This window comes from Aptenodytes patagonicus, chromosome 3, assembly GCF_965638725.1.
Source record: "Aptenodytes patagonicus chromosome 3, bAptPat1.pri.cur, whole genome shotgun sequence".
In the NCBI taxonomy this organism is placed as follows: domain Eukaryota; kingdom Metazoa; phylum Chordata; class Aves; order Sphenisciformes; family Spheniscidae; genus Aptenodytes; species Aptenodytes patagonicus.
Window position 1 is genome coordinate 40,897,602 of NC_134951.1, and position 20,504 is coordinate 40,918,105.

The following is a 20,504-nucleotide window of genomic DNA, read 5'->3' on the forward strand; positions in this document are numbered from 1 at the left end:
TATTATATGTTTTCATAACAACTACATGGGCAAAGTCATTCATATCAATGCAGTGCAAGTATATGAGTATCTCCATACTGTCAATTCCACTACATCCTACAATCACTTTTTATTGAGAGATGGGGCTTCTTTATCTTTCTCTCCCTCAAAACCAGAGGACTTTCTATTTCCTGCAACAGGAATTTTTTAATAGATCAGCAGTCTAAATTGCTCCACATCCTTTATTTTGATCAACACCAAATGTCAAATGCTGAATAAAAGCTTTTCTCTACTATATTTTACACATATGAACACACAGTTCAGAATGATGCACATTTCAAATATAATTCACAAAAGGAAAGAACTGTGACTAACGCATAGTACATGATACAAGATAAGCAGATCAAGTTCTGTTTCATCTCTTAACTTCAAACTGAATTACTTGAAAAGTCAAAAATCTCACTTCGAATTAAACATTTCAAGCTTTACTAAATTTAACTTTACATAATGTAACCTTCCATCTCCATAATTAGTCACCAGACATCATGCAAACTGAAATAGTTCAAAATAAGTAAGTATTGTATTCTGGCTTATCACCTGAATAGTGAGACACTGCGACAAATTATACACAATCTCTCTCCCGCGTCACACACAAAGACAAGCAAACAAAATTGTACGTGAGTGAATTCAGACTACATTACCTTTACAATGTTTAATTCTGTGATGATTACGTAAAATTTGAGAGCACCCTGTTATTATATGTAATTATTCAAGAAACTAAAATGTTAGTGCATTTCTAGCATCCTTTCTAAAACATAAACCTGAGCAAATGATCTGATTTTTTTTATTTTTATTTGTTACCTTGGTGTTGGGCTGAAACTTCCCTCAGATGGTCGAATAATCACCTCGGTGACATAATATTTAATGGTATCTAAAATGACAAAAACATTTTTCAAGTACAACATAACAACCGACTTCTTACAAGTAGACTGTAAGTCACCGTATCACTATAGTAATTAAACTTTTGTTCAGCACCCAATTAAGAGGTGCAGCAGATGGTCAAATTCTGCTTTGGTTTGTGGGAGGAGAAGCAACCAATAACAGAAAACATGCACTGCCAGAAGAAAACCGCTCTGAGCTAATTACATGATTAGCAATTTGTCATTCATATTGATCCTTGTTTAACGCTGCGAACAATCATCTTGAAACAACGCAAGCAAGAACTCAAGCCAAACCTGAAAGATGAATTGAAAGAACTTTCCTAAAGCACTGAGATCAGCATAGCTTACATAAGTATTTTAGTACCCTCTGCTGCTCAGTAATGCTGCAGTGAATCACAAGAGACAGTTTTAATAACAGCACACACAGGGGAATAATTTTCTTCTTTGCTCAAAGAGCAGAATAGAATTTACAAAAATTGCACTAACTCAACACTAATACTGCATACATTCTGAGTTTCGATGTAACTGTTCCCCAAAAGCTCCACTAAGACAGCCTTTAACACTGAATGATAGCGGTTGAGTACAGAATTTAATCCCCATCAATAGAGTCAGGTCAAAGATGATCATATTGAAGCTCTGGGTTTATGCTACAAACACAGCCTAACCAGAGGGCCAGCAGAACAGGTTAAGCATAGAGAGTAATAAATTCATTCCACTAAGCCTTAGCATGTGAACAACAGTAAAGATTCAACAGTTCCATAAATTTTAAGGGTGAAAGGGATTGTCTCATCTGATCTCTGTCCACACACGCCATTAAAACTGGATGAAAGCAAGCATTTCAGGAAGACAATCTGTTTTAAAGATTCCAAAGACTTGGTAATCCCACCCCTTCTCCAGATAAGTACTACACGTTTTTAATTATCCTCACTGTTATGAAATTTTATTTTACCTCCAAGTTTAATTTTAGTCTGCCCCACGCTGTGCCTAGTCCTGGGAGACAGGAAGAAAAGAAGCCAGTTCAGTCCCTCTAGCTCCCCAGCTGTTACCCTAAGTAAGGAATTGGTGCTACTGCTGCAAGGGCATTGGGAATTAAGGAGACGTTTGCTTGCAGAGAGATAGAAGGTGGGATTTCCCAAGAAAAAAATCACAGGAGTATATAGGGATAGAGCTGGGGGAAGAAATAGCCGACAGAGGAATTTCAAAGCCAAACCTGGCCTCCACAGCTACACCACTCTAATCCAGCTTTATCTTCAAGGCACTGATATCTGCTCATAAGGAAGCACCAAAGCATGACAGTCAAGTCTGCTCTCTAGTCTCTTTTCACAGAAATGGTTCTGTCCAGACTTATACCATCCATCTCTGGTTGGTTTTTTTGTCTGTTCTTTGAACTCTACGTAAATTTCCTACAGTACTGAAGAAACGTGGTCAAAACAATGGACACGCTATCTAACTTCAGCCATGTACAGAGTCCAGATCAAATCCCTGCACATCTACACAGTATCTGCCTTTTCCCATAGCCACTGATCACATCAATTACTGGTTGCTACAATCGTCCGAAGGCTTAGATTAAGGCATCCATTATTCATGATGATCTTTGAAGCTCTTTTCCAACCACTGCTTTCCCAAAGTCACAACCTGCTTTGTGGGCTTTCAAACATCTTACCTTAAATTTGATTTTATTAAAGCCTGTACTGTTCAGATCCCTGTACAGGACAATCGGAACCTTCTGTAACAGAAAACCTTCTGTCTTGTGTCTCCTCATGACTTATTTCTTAAACAGGCTTTGCATTTTCTGAGAAGTTTTTATATTCTCCAGATCTCTGAACTGAGCCAGGCTCACGCTGACTGATGCAGTGGAGTAGAGGGAGAATGAAAAGAATGAACCCTGCTAGTAAAAGTCTTATCACTGCTTCTCTCCTGTTAATAACTGCATTTTAAAAACCACCAGAGACTCATCTTTACACTACTTCAGGTAAACCCTGCTGATTCAATATAATGACAGCTTTTAAACCAATAATCTCATCATCTCATCATCGGATGATGAGAGATAACCTATTTCTTTGACAAGGCTTCTTTTCCATGAAACCAGGCTGGATGTTAGCAATCATATCTTTAGCTTCTAGTTCTGTGTTGATCAAGTTCTGAATTAACCTTTCCATTATTCTCTAGGACGCACAGCAAAATAAACAACCTGTAATTTCTCAGGTCTCCTTTTTTACTGGGATTCCTAGTAAACTGGAACCATGCATTGAGTCTTCCAAAGCTTTGGAATTAGCCAAATACGCCACAGAAACAAAGATGAGGAAAATCCCTGTCGTAAGTCACTTTCAAGGTCTAACAGTGGAAGCAACAACCTCATCTGTTCCAGAAGGGAATGAGATAAACACACAGGAATCAGCCCTGCACCTTCATGACAAACTACTTTCCTCCAGAGTTTTTAACTTCCAGCGCTCAACGGCTGATGCAGTGAAGTCTAGTTTGGTTTGTACATCCCATACCTGATGATACTGTTTCTCCAAGCATTGTCTTGCAGCGCTTACAAATTACTCTGGTATTTTCCTTTGATTTCTGTAGGACAAAGAAATGTCATTTAAATGTCACTCAGTTATTCTGAAAAAGGAATGTATCATTTTAACATACTCTCCAGAGTAGACAGTGAACTTTGTACTTGTTTCTGTTCTCTTTATGTTTACATACACACAGATTTGCATTCACTACTTCAGCTTTCTACACTTCGACTTGCTTGCAAGTTTCATACTAGTTTTAAAATCTGGCAATATATACTGACCACACAGCACAACCTGTAATACCTAACAGGAGAATCTCCTAATATTGAGTGACTGGATGATAAAATGATAAGGTAAATTCAAATCTGATAAGGGCAAAATAGTGCACATGAAAAGAAGTATTCCAAAATATATACATAAGATATTATGCTGCAATGTGACTACTATCACGCAGTAAAAATTTCTAGCCACTGTGGACAGTTTTATAGGAATACCAGTTCAACGTTCAGCAGAGAGCAGAAAATGTCCACGGAGTATTTCGAATTACTAGGAAACAGCTGAAGAACACAACATAGCAGAAACAGAAAAGGTATTGATGAAGAATAATTGTCAGAGGTGCAAAACAGTTTCCATATGCGGCAAGAAAACACACGTAATGGGAGAAAGCATGAAAGGCAGAAAACTGAGGGTATCACTGAGATATATAAAATCACGAATGTTTAGGAAAAGCTGAAGAGGAAGAAAACATTTACTCTCAGAGCTCACGCTGTGAAATTATAACCTGGTTTGTATCAAAGAAAAGGAAGGTATTTGTCACAGAATGCATAATATAGTTTGGTACTCACTACAGGAAAGTATTTTTCATATTAAAAGTATACATAAGTTCAAAATGTCTTCAGAAATTCAGGGGAAGCAATGTTCATCAAGGGCTTATTAAAAACAAAAAATGTGGATAACAATATCTAGTTCAAGAAGCCTCTACACTGGCCAAAACATCACTCAATACTTGCCTTACTCTTATGCAACCATTACTGCCCATTGAAAAAGATCTCCTTTCTGGATGAACCTGTGATCTGCCCTAGTAACACTCCTACTAATTCCAGTGTTAATATTTAAATTCAGTATCAGTACAAAGATACAAGTAAGCACAACTCCTACTTTAATCCAAAGTGTAAACTCCAGAACTGGTTCTGTGTGGGCTTATTAACCTGGGTGTAGCACAGTACAGTTCTGGTCTGGAAGCAGTACGTATATACAACCACAATGATGCTCCTGAGTTAATAAACCCTTCTGGAGCTAGAAATCCTGAGAATGTAACGAGAAGATACCTAAATTGGATTTTTACATGTGGTCTTTGTATAATCACCTTTGTAATTGTTCATCTAGTATACAGTACATAAAAATACCCATGTGTAATTAAACAACTGCTGTTTTATTGGCTTGGTTTGTAAGTCCAAACAAGTCACTATCAACTTGAGAAATCATATTGCAGCACATGCCTACAAAAATAATATCTAAATTTAGCATAAATTAAACTAGTTGAGGAGAAAAAACTCCAAATTTATCTTTTTCTGTAACCTTTGTAAAAGATGGCAACAGTTCCCATGGATTCCAACTGAAGTGAACACACATGCGCTCTCCAGGGAGCATAGTTTTTCTTCATCACCACTACCATATTCCTTAGTATTCAAATTTTAAAATGGATGATGATGATATGTCAGACTGATGTCCAGAACAAAAAGTGGTGCTCTGTGGCCTACCACATCACAAAATTATTAGGAAAAAAAAAAAAAAAAGAAATAAAAAAGAGCAACATGAAGTACATCCAATGGCCCTAGCTATGTCAGGTACACTTTTTGTCTTACAAAGGTAAGTTTTGAGGTATGTCCATTACACGCTGTCTTCAGAACCTGGATTGTGGACTTTCAGACTATGCAGATTTCCAAGCACAATTATCCTAATCAAAAATTGAATAATGCTTTGTTAATTGATTTATTCTAATTGAGGTGCCTTGAAGGACATGTGGTCTGTGATGAGACTGGTGAAGAAAGAGATTATAGACAAGTCAAACAGACAGGCTGGGCCAATTTTTTCAGTTGCTCTATGGAAAAGTGTTAACTACTTCCTGCTGCAATGATAGGGAAGGGGTAAACAAGGGAGATAGAGGAGTTATACACACCAGTCTGGATCATTAAGTAGGTTGTGCTTAGTCTAACAATCTGCATTAAAATACAGACAAATGCCAGGTCATATATTCAGGAACAACAGGAACAACAAACCCAGTGATGATAAAATAAAGGAATACATAGTAGAAGACAGCAACTATCAAAAGAATTTAGATGATAGTAGCGAACCAAACCAGAGTTACTAATGAGATATGATCTCTGAATGCATGAACAACTGAGTAGTTGATACGGATAAACAGAAAAATATAACAACTTCAGAATTAGTGAGATGATTACTGCAAAAATGGATCTATAAAGTATATTAGAAATTTGGAAAATGGTTTGGAAAACTGCTACAAAAATAATTTCTAGAAAAAAAATACACCTTAGAGGTAAAAAGAGACACAGAGTTGCAATTCTTAGCGTGCTTAATTTAAGAAAGCAGCAAATAGTCAGGATGATTAACCACTGAAACAGCTTACCAAGGAACGTGATAAAGCTTCCATCATTTGCAGTATTAAATCAATACTGGACGTCTTTCTCAAAGCTATAGCTCAGACAGAACTGATGCATTTGATGCTGGAAATACCTAACAGAGTTCTCTGACCTGTATTATGCAAATAATAAAATGAACAGAAAGGAGCACTCTAGCTCCATGAAAAACAGAAAGTGTCCCACATGGAATCTAAACTTATGATCACAAAGTCCTGCTTGTTCCTCACAAAACAGGAATCAAACTAAAAGCCCCAGGGAGAGCCCGACAGCCTCTCTTAAAGCTTCAGAGAGCTGACTATGTTGGAAATACAGCCCTCTTGTTATGGAGATCAAAAATACCATCTGGTTCATATGTACGCAGTTATCCCCTTTCCCAATTCCTACCTTGCTACTCCTCTCAAACATACACAGTAAAATTACTTGCTTCATGTGAAGAGCAAGGACAAGTAGACAGGGTGTTGTGAAAACCAGTATTTGAGGTTGGTACAAATATTGCACAGTACATGTATATAATATACAATACTTCCTTGAAAGCTACAATTTGAATGTTTTTTTCTGACTACAGTTACGGGTGCTAGCTGAGAATTGTGCAGTACGGCACCTAAAAAACACTGCTGACTTGTTGTATCATGCTTCAACAGAAAAAGCGATAGTTTTAGCTAGACTAATTAAATCAGTATATCTATTGGACAACTTGCAGCTGCTGGCAATCTGCAGGTGGAGGTGGATCACCAGCCTAATATTTTCTGTTTCTATTCCTAAGGATCCCTGATATGGTGTCAGGGAAAATATTTTCCTCAAGAGATACTATTAGGATGCTGCAAGACCACGTGACATTTAAAAACTATGTTACGCTTGAAGACTAATAGATGTGAGAGATATGTTTGCAATGGATGGATGCTGTCTCGGTCCCACTGGAGGCTGGAAGAGATTGTTTTAAGCATCTCTGGTACATTCCTGCTACTATTTTGGTCATAGGCAAACACTTTCCAAAGAACTGCAATGCAATTAAAAAAGGACTTTCATACTAGGGCAGATTGCAACAATATTCTCTGAAATGAGAACATTTATGCCAATAGCAATCTATCTTGCCTGTAACTTTCTATTACTCATATTATGGAAGAATTTTCTGTTTCAGTATGAGGGTTTTTCTCCTTATTAGTCCAGCTTCTGCTGGATCTTACAGTTTTGCTCATTTGCTTGGCAAGCGAGTGATGCTGGAAATAAGCAAACACAGAAATGAGAATTCATTGCAAGTGTGAAAGATGTATAATGAGGGATTTGATACAAACAAGGGAAAATTCTCAACTTCAATGCAAGTTTAAGGAAGCAAACATGAAAATTCATCACACTAAACTACTATTGTATGCCTCTGACAAAAAATAGCCTCCTCCCTCATTCAAAAGTTCTGCTGTTATCCTGATTTGACCCACATCTCGGTAACATCTTTGTCCCACATCCTTTTATCATGTTTCTGCCTCAAAAACAACCCTTTTCTGGCAAACACTCTCTCTGATTGATTGAAGAAGTGTGTTGGGTGGACTGCTCCCCTGTCTTTGGGCTGCAATATGAACTCCATGCACCCTGCCTCTTCCCGTCTTTGTTCCCATTGTTCTAAGATCTCCTTTGAGACTACTGAAATGTAAGATAATCCATTTTGGGGACCTCTGGCAGAAAGCATTGTCCTTTGGGAAATTCAGAATCTTCCGCTCAGCCTCCTTCTTAAGGATACTTAGAAGAAGTAACTCCAATTGCCACAGAGTTAATCCAAATTAATCTGTTTCTCCCACGTTGATATCCTTTCAGGGTATCAGTTCTTATTTTCCCCTCCCCATATTCTGCTTTTCAAAGAACAATGGAACAAGAAACCAAAGGGACCGCAGCTGCAAGACTTGCAGATATGGACCACAGGACAGAAGTGCTCCACAAGCAGATGGCTCGCTTGGGTGCACTGCGCCAGCAACCGTTGAACTGCAAGAATCCTGGTGATTTAACTCGGGATAATACAAATCCCTAATGATGATAAGGAGCAGCAGCAGACAGGAATCAGGGTCTTTGGTGTTACTTCTCAACAGATTAGAAGTTTCATGTTGGGAATCTGTACGTAGCAAGTCATCAGCTGTTACAGACACAAGTTGCCAAGGCAGCAACGGTTCCCGTAATTGTAGAAGGATTTCAGTAATTAGGTTTAGTACATGGTATTGGAAGAAAAGGTGGTATCTGCAGGACCAACTTTTGTCAGCACAAATACAGACAAGCAGTAGATTAACAGAAAAGGCTTTATGGAAATGTAGGCTTTGGTGAACTAAGTTCCTGGATGTTCTTCTGGTAGAAGAAAAGATTATTGCTTGAACTTTTACACAAGTGCTAGATTTCCAAGATGAGTAAAGCACTGAATTTTCTTTCTTCATGGGTTTTGTCCCACCATTGAAACATCAGTATACCTACAAATGTTTTTTTTCCTGGGCAACAACAAATTTTGATGTTTCTAAGCCAAATGATAGCCTTCTTCCTAGACACTCAGCGGATGGATACATCCACTCCTGGAACACCTCAGAAACATCAACATAAAGAGTTATAACCTGGGGTGGCAGGTCCCTCTCGCTAGACAGAGCAGACAAACTCAATTTCCTTACTATATTCTAAGAGTGTAAGACAGCCACATCTGAACCCAAAACACATTCTGATTTTTCCAAGTCTTTCTAAAGCTAAAAAAAAAAAAGAAAAAAAAAAATCACACCTTCCTGTGATCATATTTATGGTTATGCATCCAGACATATTTTGAGAAGAAAAAGCATTGTTACTCCAGTTTCCTCCTCATTCTTCGCTCCACTACCCTTTGAAAAACACCTAACCCATTACAGTTATTATCTTACTAAATGTTGATGTCCTTCATTCAGGATATTTTTTTGGGGAAATATTTGGGTTTAGAACTACATAATTAAAGAGTTTCTAATTTGGTTTATAGGAAAAAGTTCTTCTTGCATATATAGGTCAATTTCAAGACCACGGTGCATGCTTTAGAAAATGTAAATCATAGCTTAGAATATTTTCTGGCTTCTGTACAACTGAATGTCAACAACTCCCTATGACCTTCAAAACAGCTCTGTAATACATACAATTTAAATAAACCAGTGACAAAAAAAATGTTTTACAACGAAAAAAGTCCAAATACATTCACTTAAGAATTATTCAAACAAAATACTTTACCAAGTTGGAGCCACTCTGAGAAGCATGGTGTCCAGTCTCTGAGCAGCACATGGGAGATTCAGGCACATGTGATTCATTTCCTGAATTCAACAGAAAAAAAGTGTCTCCAAGAAAACAGTCATCATGCTTAGGGTGCAAAGTGCTTCTGGCAAAGGGGTTAGGATGACAACACCACTCTTCAACTAAAGCATTCCAGTTTTCACTTGGTAGAGGAAGAACTCTGAGAAATTTCCTAAGAGGGAAGAAGAAAAAACATATTTCAATATATTATATTCTTTTCTAAGACACTAAAAGAGGGCTTAGACTCCTTACAAAAAGGGGGAGAAATATGGCATTTTCTCAAAAGGAAGTGCTTAACTCTGCTTTCAGTCAAAGGCACTTTCTTTGGATGAATTCTGAGAAAGCAATGGCTGAGTGTTTCCTACCAAGTTTGTGATGCAGCATTTCCCAGGGGTGAATCTCCAATGATTATAAGGCAGAACTTGGCATAATCCTCTCTTGAAATGAATCACATGGCAAAAATAAAACAGTTCTATCCAGTCATGAAAAATATAACAATGGGCATTTTGCAATTATATTTATTATTACTTCTTGTAAAGTTCCCTTGCACCAAATGTTGATATAAAACCAACAGAAACTGCTGCTGCCACAGCAAGGGAGAGCATGTCCTTTGAAGCCCCTCAAAGCTAGCTACCAGCTAGCTACTGACTGCCTAACCGGGCAGGCAGCTAAACGCCACACAGCTGTTTGCTCACTCCCACCCCCAGTGGGATGGGGGAGAGAATCGGGGGAAAAAAAAGAGTAACATTTGCGGGTTGAGATAAAGACAGTTTAATAGGACAGATAAAGGAAGGGGGGAAAGAAAAAAAAAAAAAAGAAAGAAAGAAAGAAAGAAAGAAAGACTATACAAAACAAGTGATGCACCATGCAATTGCTCACCACCCACCAAACAATGCCCAGCCAGTCCCCGAGCAGCGGTCACTGCCCCCCGGCCAACTCCCTCCAGTTTATATACTGAGCGTGACGTCATATGGTATGGAATATCCCTTTGGCCAGTTTGGGTCAGCTGTCCTGGCTGTGCCCCCTCCCAGCTTCTCGTTGGCAGGGCATGGGAAGCTGAAAAGTCCTTGACTAGTGTAAGCACTGCTTAGCAACAACTAAAACATCGGTGTGTTATCAACATTGTTCTCACCCTAAATCCAAAAGACAGCACTGTACCAGCTACTAGGAAGAAAATTAACTCTATCCCAGCCAAAACCAGGACACAGACTTTGAAAAAGCTAAATCCTGACAAAAATACCACAGTATATCTTTATTTAAAAAAAAGGAAAAAGGATAATGCAATCTTAATTTAGATTTAAGGGGGCTTATAAAAAAGATGGCAGCAAACATTTTAGCAGGGCCTGTTGCGACAGGACAAGGGGGAATGGCTTTAAACTAAAGGGGGGTAGATTGAGACTAGATAGAAGGAAGAAATTTTTTATGCTGAGGGTGGTGAAACACTGGCCCAGGTTGCCCAGAGAGGTGGTGGATGCCCCATCCCTGGAAACATTCAAGGTCAGGCTGGACGGGGCTCTGAGCAACCTGTTCTAGTTGAAGATGTCCCTGCCCATGGCAGGGGGGTTGGACTAGATGACCTTTAAAGGTCTCTTCCAACCCAAACTATTCTATGATTCTATTCTATGATTCAGATTCAACTTTCAGAAGTCACATACAAAAAAATCAAAATCCCTTTCTTCTGGGCAGCTCTATGGACCAAGGAGGTTGCTCCAGGCAATACCAGACTTTGCTTTCGTTATCACTGTTATTTTTAACTTACTTTCTTTGGTTACACACAGTGCCAGAGGATTTTATAAGCCAAGGTTTGGAATCACTGCTTTAAGTTGTAAAAAATACTCTTAAAGCTAGAATATATACATGGGCTATATAAATACCAGGTTGCTCATTATGAGTGAGTGGTCAATACTTTCCTGCCTACAGTTCCTATAGCCATTCCGTGGTCCCACCACATGTGTTTTTATTAAGAATGTAGAAGTATTGATGGATACTGTCCACATATTTACACTTTCTTTAATCTGTGTTTTCTAGAAAACTATTGCACTAGGAAGAAATTCAGCCCCTTTACCAAATCAATGGGCAATGGCTTTAACAGTGTGCACCTCTCCAACAGTTTTCTAGACGTACTGTTTGCTGCAGAGCTGCACTTTCTGCTCTCTGCCTAGTTTCCTTGAATGCTTTCCTTTTGTTCCCTTATTTCTTCTGCTGTTGCCTGAAACCTTCACATAGAGTTTCTTGATTCTACTCCTTACTTAAAACTTGCAAATACAACTTTGCTTATGGTGCTACTTCGCAAATAAACACACAGCTGCTAAGCCAACAGTTATACACCCTCCCTTTCTTGCAGTTCACAGACTGTTCTTTTCTGAAGATGCCAGTTCTTCCCATTGTAGTTTCTTGTGCCTTTTGTATTGTTTTGGGTAGGTGAAAGTAAAATCTTTTATAAATCTTCCTTCTTTCTAGAGCGAGAATACATTTTAAACTGTGCTTGCCCCACCTGCAGATGAAAGTTGGAATAACTCGTCCTCTGACCCAGCTTTACCATAAGTAAGTAAGACCACCTCTCGGCACTACTCATCACTGTCTTCGCTCTCTGTGGTCTTATATATTGCCTGAGATACAACCACAATTCTGCCATGGTCGGACCTTAATTCTGGTGTTGGCCTAATGACTGATTGTTCATCAGCCTTGTACAATTAGTTCCAATGCCTGGACTGACACTGAAAAAAAGAAGTCTTCATTCCTATGTATTGCTGTTCACACTGCAGCAACAAAAAGCTGGTATTGCTCAGCAATGTTTTTTGAAGTGTTACATACGGGGGAAAAAAAGATAGAGATTACCTTAAGCTGCAGACTAATGCTGTCCAGTTTCATTACATTACCCTTTCTTTACCTTCACAGTCTAGGGCATCAAGATCTTGAATTCTTGCCCAACAAAAGCAGTTGCTCCAACCAGTAGGAATTTACTAAACAGACTCCTCCTAACTTTGAGCTATACAGACAATATAGCATTTCCACTATATTTTAGGCTTTTGCCATTCATAGGCGGGAAGCCATATTCTGGATCACTAGAACTGGAAAAATGTAACACTAATAAAAATGTAGCTTTCCAGAAAAACAAAAAAAAAAGAAACTTGAAGTTTACTGGGTGCTGACTAACTTGAGGCTGCTAAATACAGTGATAAAACCTAGCTAACAGGGGGACTTATCTCCCCAAACTTGCTCCTAATAACAACTGACTTTCTACTTTAAAATAGCCACCTAGGCTGCCTTCACAGACAGATCGCGACAATTCTTATTTTAGGACTTTTAAGAGAAACTTTCTCCTCCTGAAAGTGACTAATATAGTCAGGCTGAATCTCCTTCTGGAGATAGTTCTCTGTCTCCAAACAGAGGAAGCCTAGGTAATTAACTTAATTTTAAAAAGCTAGAACTTAGGCACTAGTCTAAAAGAGTCCTGCCATAAGGATCTAATTCTTAGGTGGGCTTCCATGCTAAGGTAAGTATTTGACCAGAGAGATCCTTACAAGACTGGACTAAGAAAAATAATCTCTAACACCATTATTAACTAATATCCAAGAACCCAGTAACATCATCCTATCTATTGAAAATTCCGAAAACTGGAAGTAAAATGGACTTTAGGCTTTTAAATATATAACCCTTCTGTTCCATCAGAGAAACAGAGAAAGAAAAAAGATCCAACTGAATTTCTTTAACAGCAGTCTTCTTTATTTACTTACTAAAAAATCTTGGGCAGCCTAGCTTGACAATTATTTGTCTTGCTTAAAGCTATTTATGTAGGAAAAGTGTAATTAGAAGATTTCCCCTGCCATCGGTTTTTCAATAGAATACTTACGTAGTATAAATTCTTAACGTTTGGACTAAGGAAAAGGTTTATTGCTTAACAGTCAATTTATGAAATTTATTTTTCACAACATTCAGCCTTTAAGAATTTCTTCATGACAGAAATAAAGCCTTAAAGAATTATTTTATATACGAGCTACACCTAGCCTAACTGGAAGAAGAGAAAGAAAAAAACAAGTATCCCAAATTCTTTGCAGCTCTTAAATCATGGAAGGAAAAAAAAAAAATCTAATCACTTTCTCTAATGTGGGTAATGTGAGGGTAATGGAGAAGTATCAGAGAGCATAACCCTAACCTCTGAAGAGCTATCAGATTCATGGAAGGAAACAGACTAAGCCAGGGTATTTCAGAAAATGTATAGAGTCCATTTTCTTGCATCAAGGAAGGATCACTTACATTTAAACGATTGCTAACATATTTCTCTAATCTAGTCTTTAAAATGACGGCTTCCTATGCAGTCTCTAACAGTAAAAAACATGCTTTAGAATAGGTTTGGGGTTTTTTTTTTTCATTTTAACCTAAATTCCTCTTGCTTCAACTGAAGACTACTGCCACCTTCTTTGCAGCAACTTCTTACATATTGGAAGAGTCATACATCTTCTCCACAGCCTTATCTAAACTAAATCCCATTTATTTCAATTTCTTCTCAAAGGTATCATTTTCTAGATCTCAGGTTTTTCTTATTACAGACCCTTTCCTAGTAATTCACACTTTAATAAGTTTCCCCTCACACAGTTCTGAAACTTCCCTTCGATCCCACTGCCTGTGCTGCCAGTCATACTCACTTTCCCTGGAGAGACCAACACGAATTCTGTAGCTTAAAGTACTGACTACACTACTGTCTTCCTTTTGGAAGTGCTGGAACAGAAGGTTTTGGATACACTGGCAGCTCCACTCTTCTACCTTTGTCTTAATGTTTTTTTAGTGATAACATTCGAGGGGCTCAGAGGTTCCCTGCAAGGAGAAATGCCAAGCAAAGAGCCATGAACATGCCTTCTTTTTCCTTTCTCAAAAATTCTGACTGCGTCACGTTATAGGGTGCAGAAGCAAAAGATGTAAACTCCATGCATATGAATTTGATGCGCTGAAATTCAGGAAAACGCCCACTCAGAGACGAAAATATAAAAGTGCAGTATCTTTTGAAAGCAAATGTTACTAACTAGAAATTAGAAGTTTCATTACTCTACAAATGTATCAAAATAAGAGTTATTACTAGACTTTCTGATGAGACATTTCAGAAGAGAAAGCCAGGAAATCCTCATTCAGTCACATTCAAGCCACCCATAAATCCATATGTATGACAAGAAAGTAACACGAGTTTACAGAATATACCACATTTGTATTACCATTTTGAGTATTAGGAGTGACACAGATCGTAAAAGGCTGCAAGTGCATCTCTAACAATTCTTATCTATCCAGCTGAAGCTGTCAAAATTGTTCATCAGAAGAGCCAGAAAATGCAGCAGCTTTTTATTAAAATTCTCATTCACTGTGCAGATTTTGTAAGGAACAGAGATAAGGCCGAGTCACACAGCTAAGAAACAGCTCTTGTGTTTCCCAAATTCAGCATCCCTGAACTATGTGGAGGTTGGTTTTGCTTAACAGATAGAAGGGACCTATGGTCAACATCCCCATTCTGAGCAGCCACTCTATAACTACAGCACTATGACTGAAGAGAATTTGTAAGAGACTGAGCAGAACTGAAGATGATCCCTGAAGCGCAGAGGAAGAACGAAGTCTAAGCTCAAATTTTCAATTTTATTCCCTTCAACACAGCAAAGATGTCAGCTACTAATAGACTACGAGTATTTTTTAAATCAATGAAAACTATGAACATTTGCAGTATTCCCAGGCCAAAATATTACAGCTTCTTGTTTGTACAGCAAAACCAGACACTATTATGATGAGTGCAAAGAGATTCTGTATGAACAAAAAGCATAGATCTCAAAGCAGAAATTTTACACATAGAGGAAGTCCAGCTACAAAACGAAATGTCTCGCTCAAAGCAAAGCAGACAAGCAGGAAAAGAATCCAGATTTCCCAGCTTCCAGGGCGATGCACCAAACTCCCTTTGTAAGGTAATTCTACCTTCCAGCCAGAATGAAATCAAGAAGGAAACGAAGAAATGGTGAAAAACTGTTTCAGGTAACTTTGCTTTTATTCATCCGTAGTGCTTCAAAAGTGTTCTCATCTATCGATTTCAAAATAAATACCTTTTAGCTGTCTCTCTAAGTACACAAAGTAACATGAATACCAATCACTATGGCATTTATTGCTATAAATACAAGACACTGCAGTACTCACCGGTCTTTTACTATGATGTCACCACAGGATTGACAGTAAAAGACGTAATTCTTCTGTGGTTTCAGGCTTCCCCTCAAAGTAAAAACCAAATCTATAGACAGAAGAAGACATACTAATCTTCAAAACTGTGTAAAATTTTCAGTCACTTGTACAGGAAAATCCTGCCAAATACCTCAAACCAAAAAAGATAAGAATCTAACAAACAAAGCAAAATGCTGACATTTTAAACACAACCTTAATTTATTTACCTGTAGAAGCAAGTACTTAGATTTAGGAAAAACTTCGCATCTCCACCTCATGCCCCATATTGCTGAGTAGGAATTGTATACGTGAATAATTATTTTAAAGGTGCAAATCCTCTCCACAGGGGAGCGGAGATATAGATATCATTACAGAGACTGTATAAATTAAAATTCAATGCCACTTTTTTGTAATAATATTTCTGCTACTCAGTGTTCCTGCAATATGAGGGTACATCCCAATATGTAACACAAAATAGTCCGGGGGTGGGGGAGAGGACACTAGTTTTAAATTTTCAGGCAGGTAAGCTACCAGCCACTGTGGTACCACTCAAGGAATAGGTAGTGAGCAATACCCTCTGCAGGCCAGCAAAGTGAAAACAGTCTCACAAAGGCCAGCTCAGACAACTTTTCCAAATTAAAAAAGGAGCTATAAAAGCCTCCACAAATTGTCAAATAACATTAGGCAGAAGAAAAGTAAAACTGTAAGCCTAGCTCTATGTATTAATACGTTTTGCATTGCCCACTTTCTCAAACTTCAGAATCAAAGTATATTCTCAGCACTGGTATTCAGTATTTAAGATTTAGATTGCAACCACAAATGAAAAGTACTTTAAAAGGTTCCAGAATTTCATATAAGAGACAACTAGTTTTGCATACTAATATAAAACATTAAAGGCTAAGTAAGGTTATCCAATATATACATCGATTACTATCCGGTTCACACACGTTTTTCACTGGTATGACTTTCAAAGGTAAATTTTTCAAACGTCATCTTTGATCTTTTGAAGCACGCCTCATTAATAAGATGCACTAAATAATTTTTGTATAATTGTCAAAGCACGTGCGTAATTACAGATTAACATACAGAAGCAACCTCAGCATACCATAAAATCAACAGAGTATTCCAGTGTGTTTCTGGTGCTGGAACCATTATCGTACATCACACACTTCATTGGTCATTCCTACTTTAAAACCACACAATGACACTTTTGTGTTATTTAATATATCTTTCTGTGTCACATCCTATTAAATGAATCTAAACATATTGAGCTTGGATGCTAGAATGAAAGAAAGCACCAGCTATACCACCACGCTTCCTATTTATGCAATCGCATCCTAGACCTGAATTAGCATCATGGAAATAAAGAAGGTAACTTTGCAGATGTTACCTGCAACATGAACCTCTGCAAACTGAGGCTGCGAGAACAAGCCTCAACACAAAATCACAATCCTTTACGATTAAGTGGTCGGTGACAACCTTAGTGCCATAGCCTGGATGAATCATATTACTGCATTTTCAGCTACCAAACACGAAATAGGAGGGAAAGCAAATAATTTTGAAGTAATATGGGAAAGCACGGGGGAGGAACTGAGAGCAGTTCTTGAACTCCTACACAAAACACTTACTGAGCGACCATGTCTCCCTTTCATTACGCCACCTTTTGCACTTTCGATTTTTAAAACTGACAATTTTATTAAATTTTACCAGTTCCTGTTTAAATCTTCAATTCAGAGCTAAAGAGAGCCTTTTACAAAAAGCAACAGCACGTGCACAATGAGACCATGAACTCCAGTTGGGTTTGGGGGTTTTCTGTGCCGCAGAATCCACACTTTAAAGTCTCTGTTTGCACGTCACTTAAAACAGTAAGGTTTCAGGCAACCCCAAGCAAAGCGGCCTTTTTTTAAGCAACGGGCCAAGCTTTCCCCTCCCGGCCAGCGTCGAGCGGGCCGGCAGCGCGGGCCGGGCCCCGCCCCGCCCCAGCCTTACCGGCGCTCGGCGGCGGGCGGCGCAGGCGCATGCGCAGGTGCAGGCCGTCGCCGGGGAGGCGGCGCAGGCCGCGGCAGGAGGACGGGGCCAGCCTGACCTCTGCCGGCAGCGCCGCCGCCTCGCAGCTCCCGCCGCTTCTCGCTTCCAGGCCGTCCGCGGCCACCGAAACATCCACCGGCGAGCTCGGGAGGTCCGCCTCGCTGGGGACGCAAAGTAACGGGTTTACCTCAGAAAGGAAGCGTCGGGGCAAGCTGCTACTTTACACGCGCAAGCCAAAACCGGCGAGAAGGGCCTCAGCGCTAAGGCACCACAGCTGGGCTGCGGCTCGCGCAACGCACTAAAAGCTCCGTGCTGGGCGAAGACACAACGCGAAGGCGGCGTGAGCGGGCGCGGGACGCCTCGCCCGCGGCCCGGGTGGACCGAGCCCGGGGTCGGCTCGCAGCTCCCCCGCGGCCCGAGTCGCGGCCCGGGACCCACGCGGTAAACCGGGGCCTCCCGTAGGGGTGAGGGGCAATCGAGAGAAATAAACCACCGTTCTCAGGAAGCATTTATTTGCACAGTAACTCAGGCTTTTCCGAGTCGCACAAGACGGGAAGGGCGGGGGGAGGCGCCGGTACATAACCCGGTTCCCCCCGCCCCCCCCAATTTAAGGCTAAGGACGCTAAAAGCCAGACCCGCCGCGCCCAGCGCCTCCCCCGCCGGCACCGGCCGCTCCGCACGGCCCGAGCGGCGGAAGGCAGGCAGCGCCCCCGCACTACCGGATAACCAGCAACGCGCTCTGCGTCCCCCGCCTGATCTCCAGCAGAAACCCTCCCGCCATGCCGGGAGAACAGCTCCGGCGGCCCGCGCCGGAAGCTACCGCTCTTCCGCCGGCCGGCCGGCGCAGGCGGGGTGCGGCCGCCCGCCACAGCGCCGCCTACAGCTCGGCGCTGGCGGCGCCCGCGACGCCCCGGCTGGCAGCGGCGGGAAGGCGCCGCGGGGTGGCTGCTGCCCGCCCCCCGCTCGCCCCGCGGTCGTTTGTGGGGTCGAGTCTGGGTGCCCAGGGCTGGGTCCCGTCGGGTCCCGAAGCCCCGAGGTCGAGGCCTGCACGGTCTGCCCGGGCAGCCGCTCCAGGGCTCGGCTGGCCTCACGGGGTTTTCTTTAGCCCAGCCTGAAGCTCTTGTGTGTCAACATCTGCCTGTTGTCTCCTGTCCTCCTGCCACACCACCGCTGTGAGGAGCCTGGGTCTGTCTTCTCAGGCACCTCCCCACAGGCACTGGGGGCTGTGGTGGGTGTCCCCCCCCCCCAAGCCATCTCACCTCACAGTGCTCCAGCCCCAACCGTCCTGGTGGTGTCCAACAAACTTGGTCCTGTTTACAGACACCTTCCCTGAAAGGGGCATGGGAGGAAGACTGGGGACAGACTCCTAGATGTGGTCTACCGAGTGCCAAGTAATGGGGGATAATCAGTCTCCTTGATCTACAGGCTCTGCTCCAGGATGCTGTTGGCCCTTGTTGCTGCCAGGGCCAGCTCAGCGCACTGCCCACCAGGGCCCCAGGGCCTTCCCCACAGAGCTGCTCCCCAGCTGGGCACTCCTGGTCTCTACTGGTGCCCAGGCCTCGTCCTTCTCAGGGGCAGCAGTCCCCCATGATAACCAGGCTTTGTGACAGAGACTTCCTTGGGTTGTATCAAAAGACTTAATCCACTTCCTTATCCTGATCGAGTGGTCTGTAACATGCTCCCACCAAGGTGTCGCCCTCACTGGCTTCTCTTCTGATCCTGACGTGCAAGCTCTGACCCAGCCCATTGCCCAGCCCATACAAGAGCTCCACATACCCAAGATGCTGCTTCACAGAGAGGGCAGTATCATTGGTGCTCATGTGGACAAGCAGTTGGGGGTAGTAAGCTGAAGGATGGGTGAGCCTTGGCAGTGTCCTTGCAACACGTTGGATCCAAGCCCCCAGCAAGCAAAAAACCCATACAGCAAGTCAGGTTGGCAGATGGGGTCCTCCATCCTTCACAGCACGGAGTCACCCACTGTTCCAATCCACCACTTTCTCCTGGTGGTGCTGCTGTGTGGTTCAGGCTTGGCCAACTGTGGTGCTTCCCCACATAAGCCTTCCTCCCTGTCATCTGCTACCAGGGCATGGAGCCTATACTCCAGTTGCAGATTTGCAGGTGGAGAAGGAGCTGTCTTCCTGTTGCTAGAAGTCACAAGCTTCCAGCCTTCCCCATCATGAGAAACCCTCCATTTCCCTACACCGGACCACAATCTAGCTGCGCCTCCTTCTGTGCAGTTTGGGCTCTCACTTCCACAGGGTCTCCGGGAAGACCCTGTCAAACTCTTTTTCATCTTCCCTGGTACCGCACAGTCTGCTGGACTCCTCCTCAAGCTCCTTAGATTGGCAACAACTCCTCACCACTGCACACATCCAGCAAGCAAGAGCACCACCTCTGCAGGGTGGTCCCTGCAGCCCCAGGCCTCCGAAACTGCAGCTCCCCATACTAGGTCTGGCTGGGATGGAGTTTCCTCACAGCAGCCCATATGATGCTGTGCTTAGGGTTTGTGACCAGTGTTGATAACACACCAATGTTTTAGCTGTTGCTGAACAGTGCACACTGTCAAGGCCTTCTCAGTGTCTCACTCTGCTCCCCCCAGCAAGTAGGCTGGAGGTAGGGAAGAGGCTGGGGTGGGGGAGAGGTAGGACAGCTGACTTGAACTCACCAGAGAGATATTCCATAGCACATAATGTCATGCTCAGCAATAAAAACTGGGGGTGTAGTCTTTCCAAAGTAGCCATTGCTCGGAGACTGGTTGGGCATCAGCGGCCTCCTTGTGGGAGGTGGTGTGTGATTGTCTTCGTATGTTTTTTTTTTTTCCCCTCTTTCCTTCACTTACTAAACCATCATTGTCTTGACCCACAACTTTTCTTGCTTTTGCTCTTCTCGTTCTCCCCCCGCGGAGCAGTGAGCTAGCAGCTGGCTGGGGTCAA

At 41.7% G+C, this 20,504-nt stretch overlaps 1 protein-coding gene across 1 annotated transcript in view; it reads right to left on the reverse strand.

Moving 5' to 3' along the window:
* Window positions 1-18,378, reverse strand: part of UBE3D (ubiquitin protein ligase E3D) — an 85,855-nt gene extending 67,477 nt beyond the window's left edge. Inside the window, exons 1-6 of the mRNA XM_076333141.1 lie at window positions 18,291-18,378; window positions 17,533-17,732; window positions 15,523-15,613; window positions 9,298-9,529; window positions 3,419-3,488; window positions 841-910 (exon numbers count right to left, since the gene is read on the reverse strand). Of these exons, the coding sequence (XP_076189256.1) occupies window positions 841-910; window positions 3,419-3,488; window positions 9,298-9,529; window positions 15,523-15,613; window positions 17,533-17,732; window positions 18,291-18,352 (725 nt within the window). The 5' untranslated portion in view covers window positions 18,353-18,378. The remainder of the gene's footprint in view (window positions 1-840; window positions 911-3,418; window positions 3,489-9,297; window positions 9,530-15,522; window positions 15,614-17,532; window positions 17,733-18,290) is intronic.
* Window positions 18,379-20,504: the final 2,126 nt, after the last annotated feature.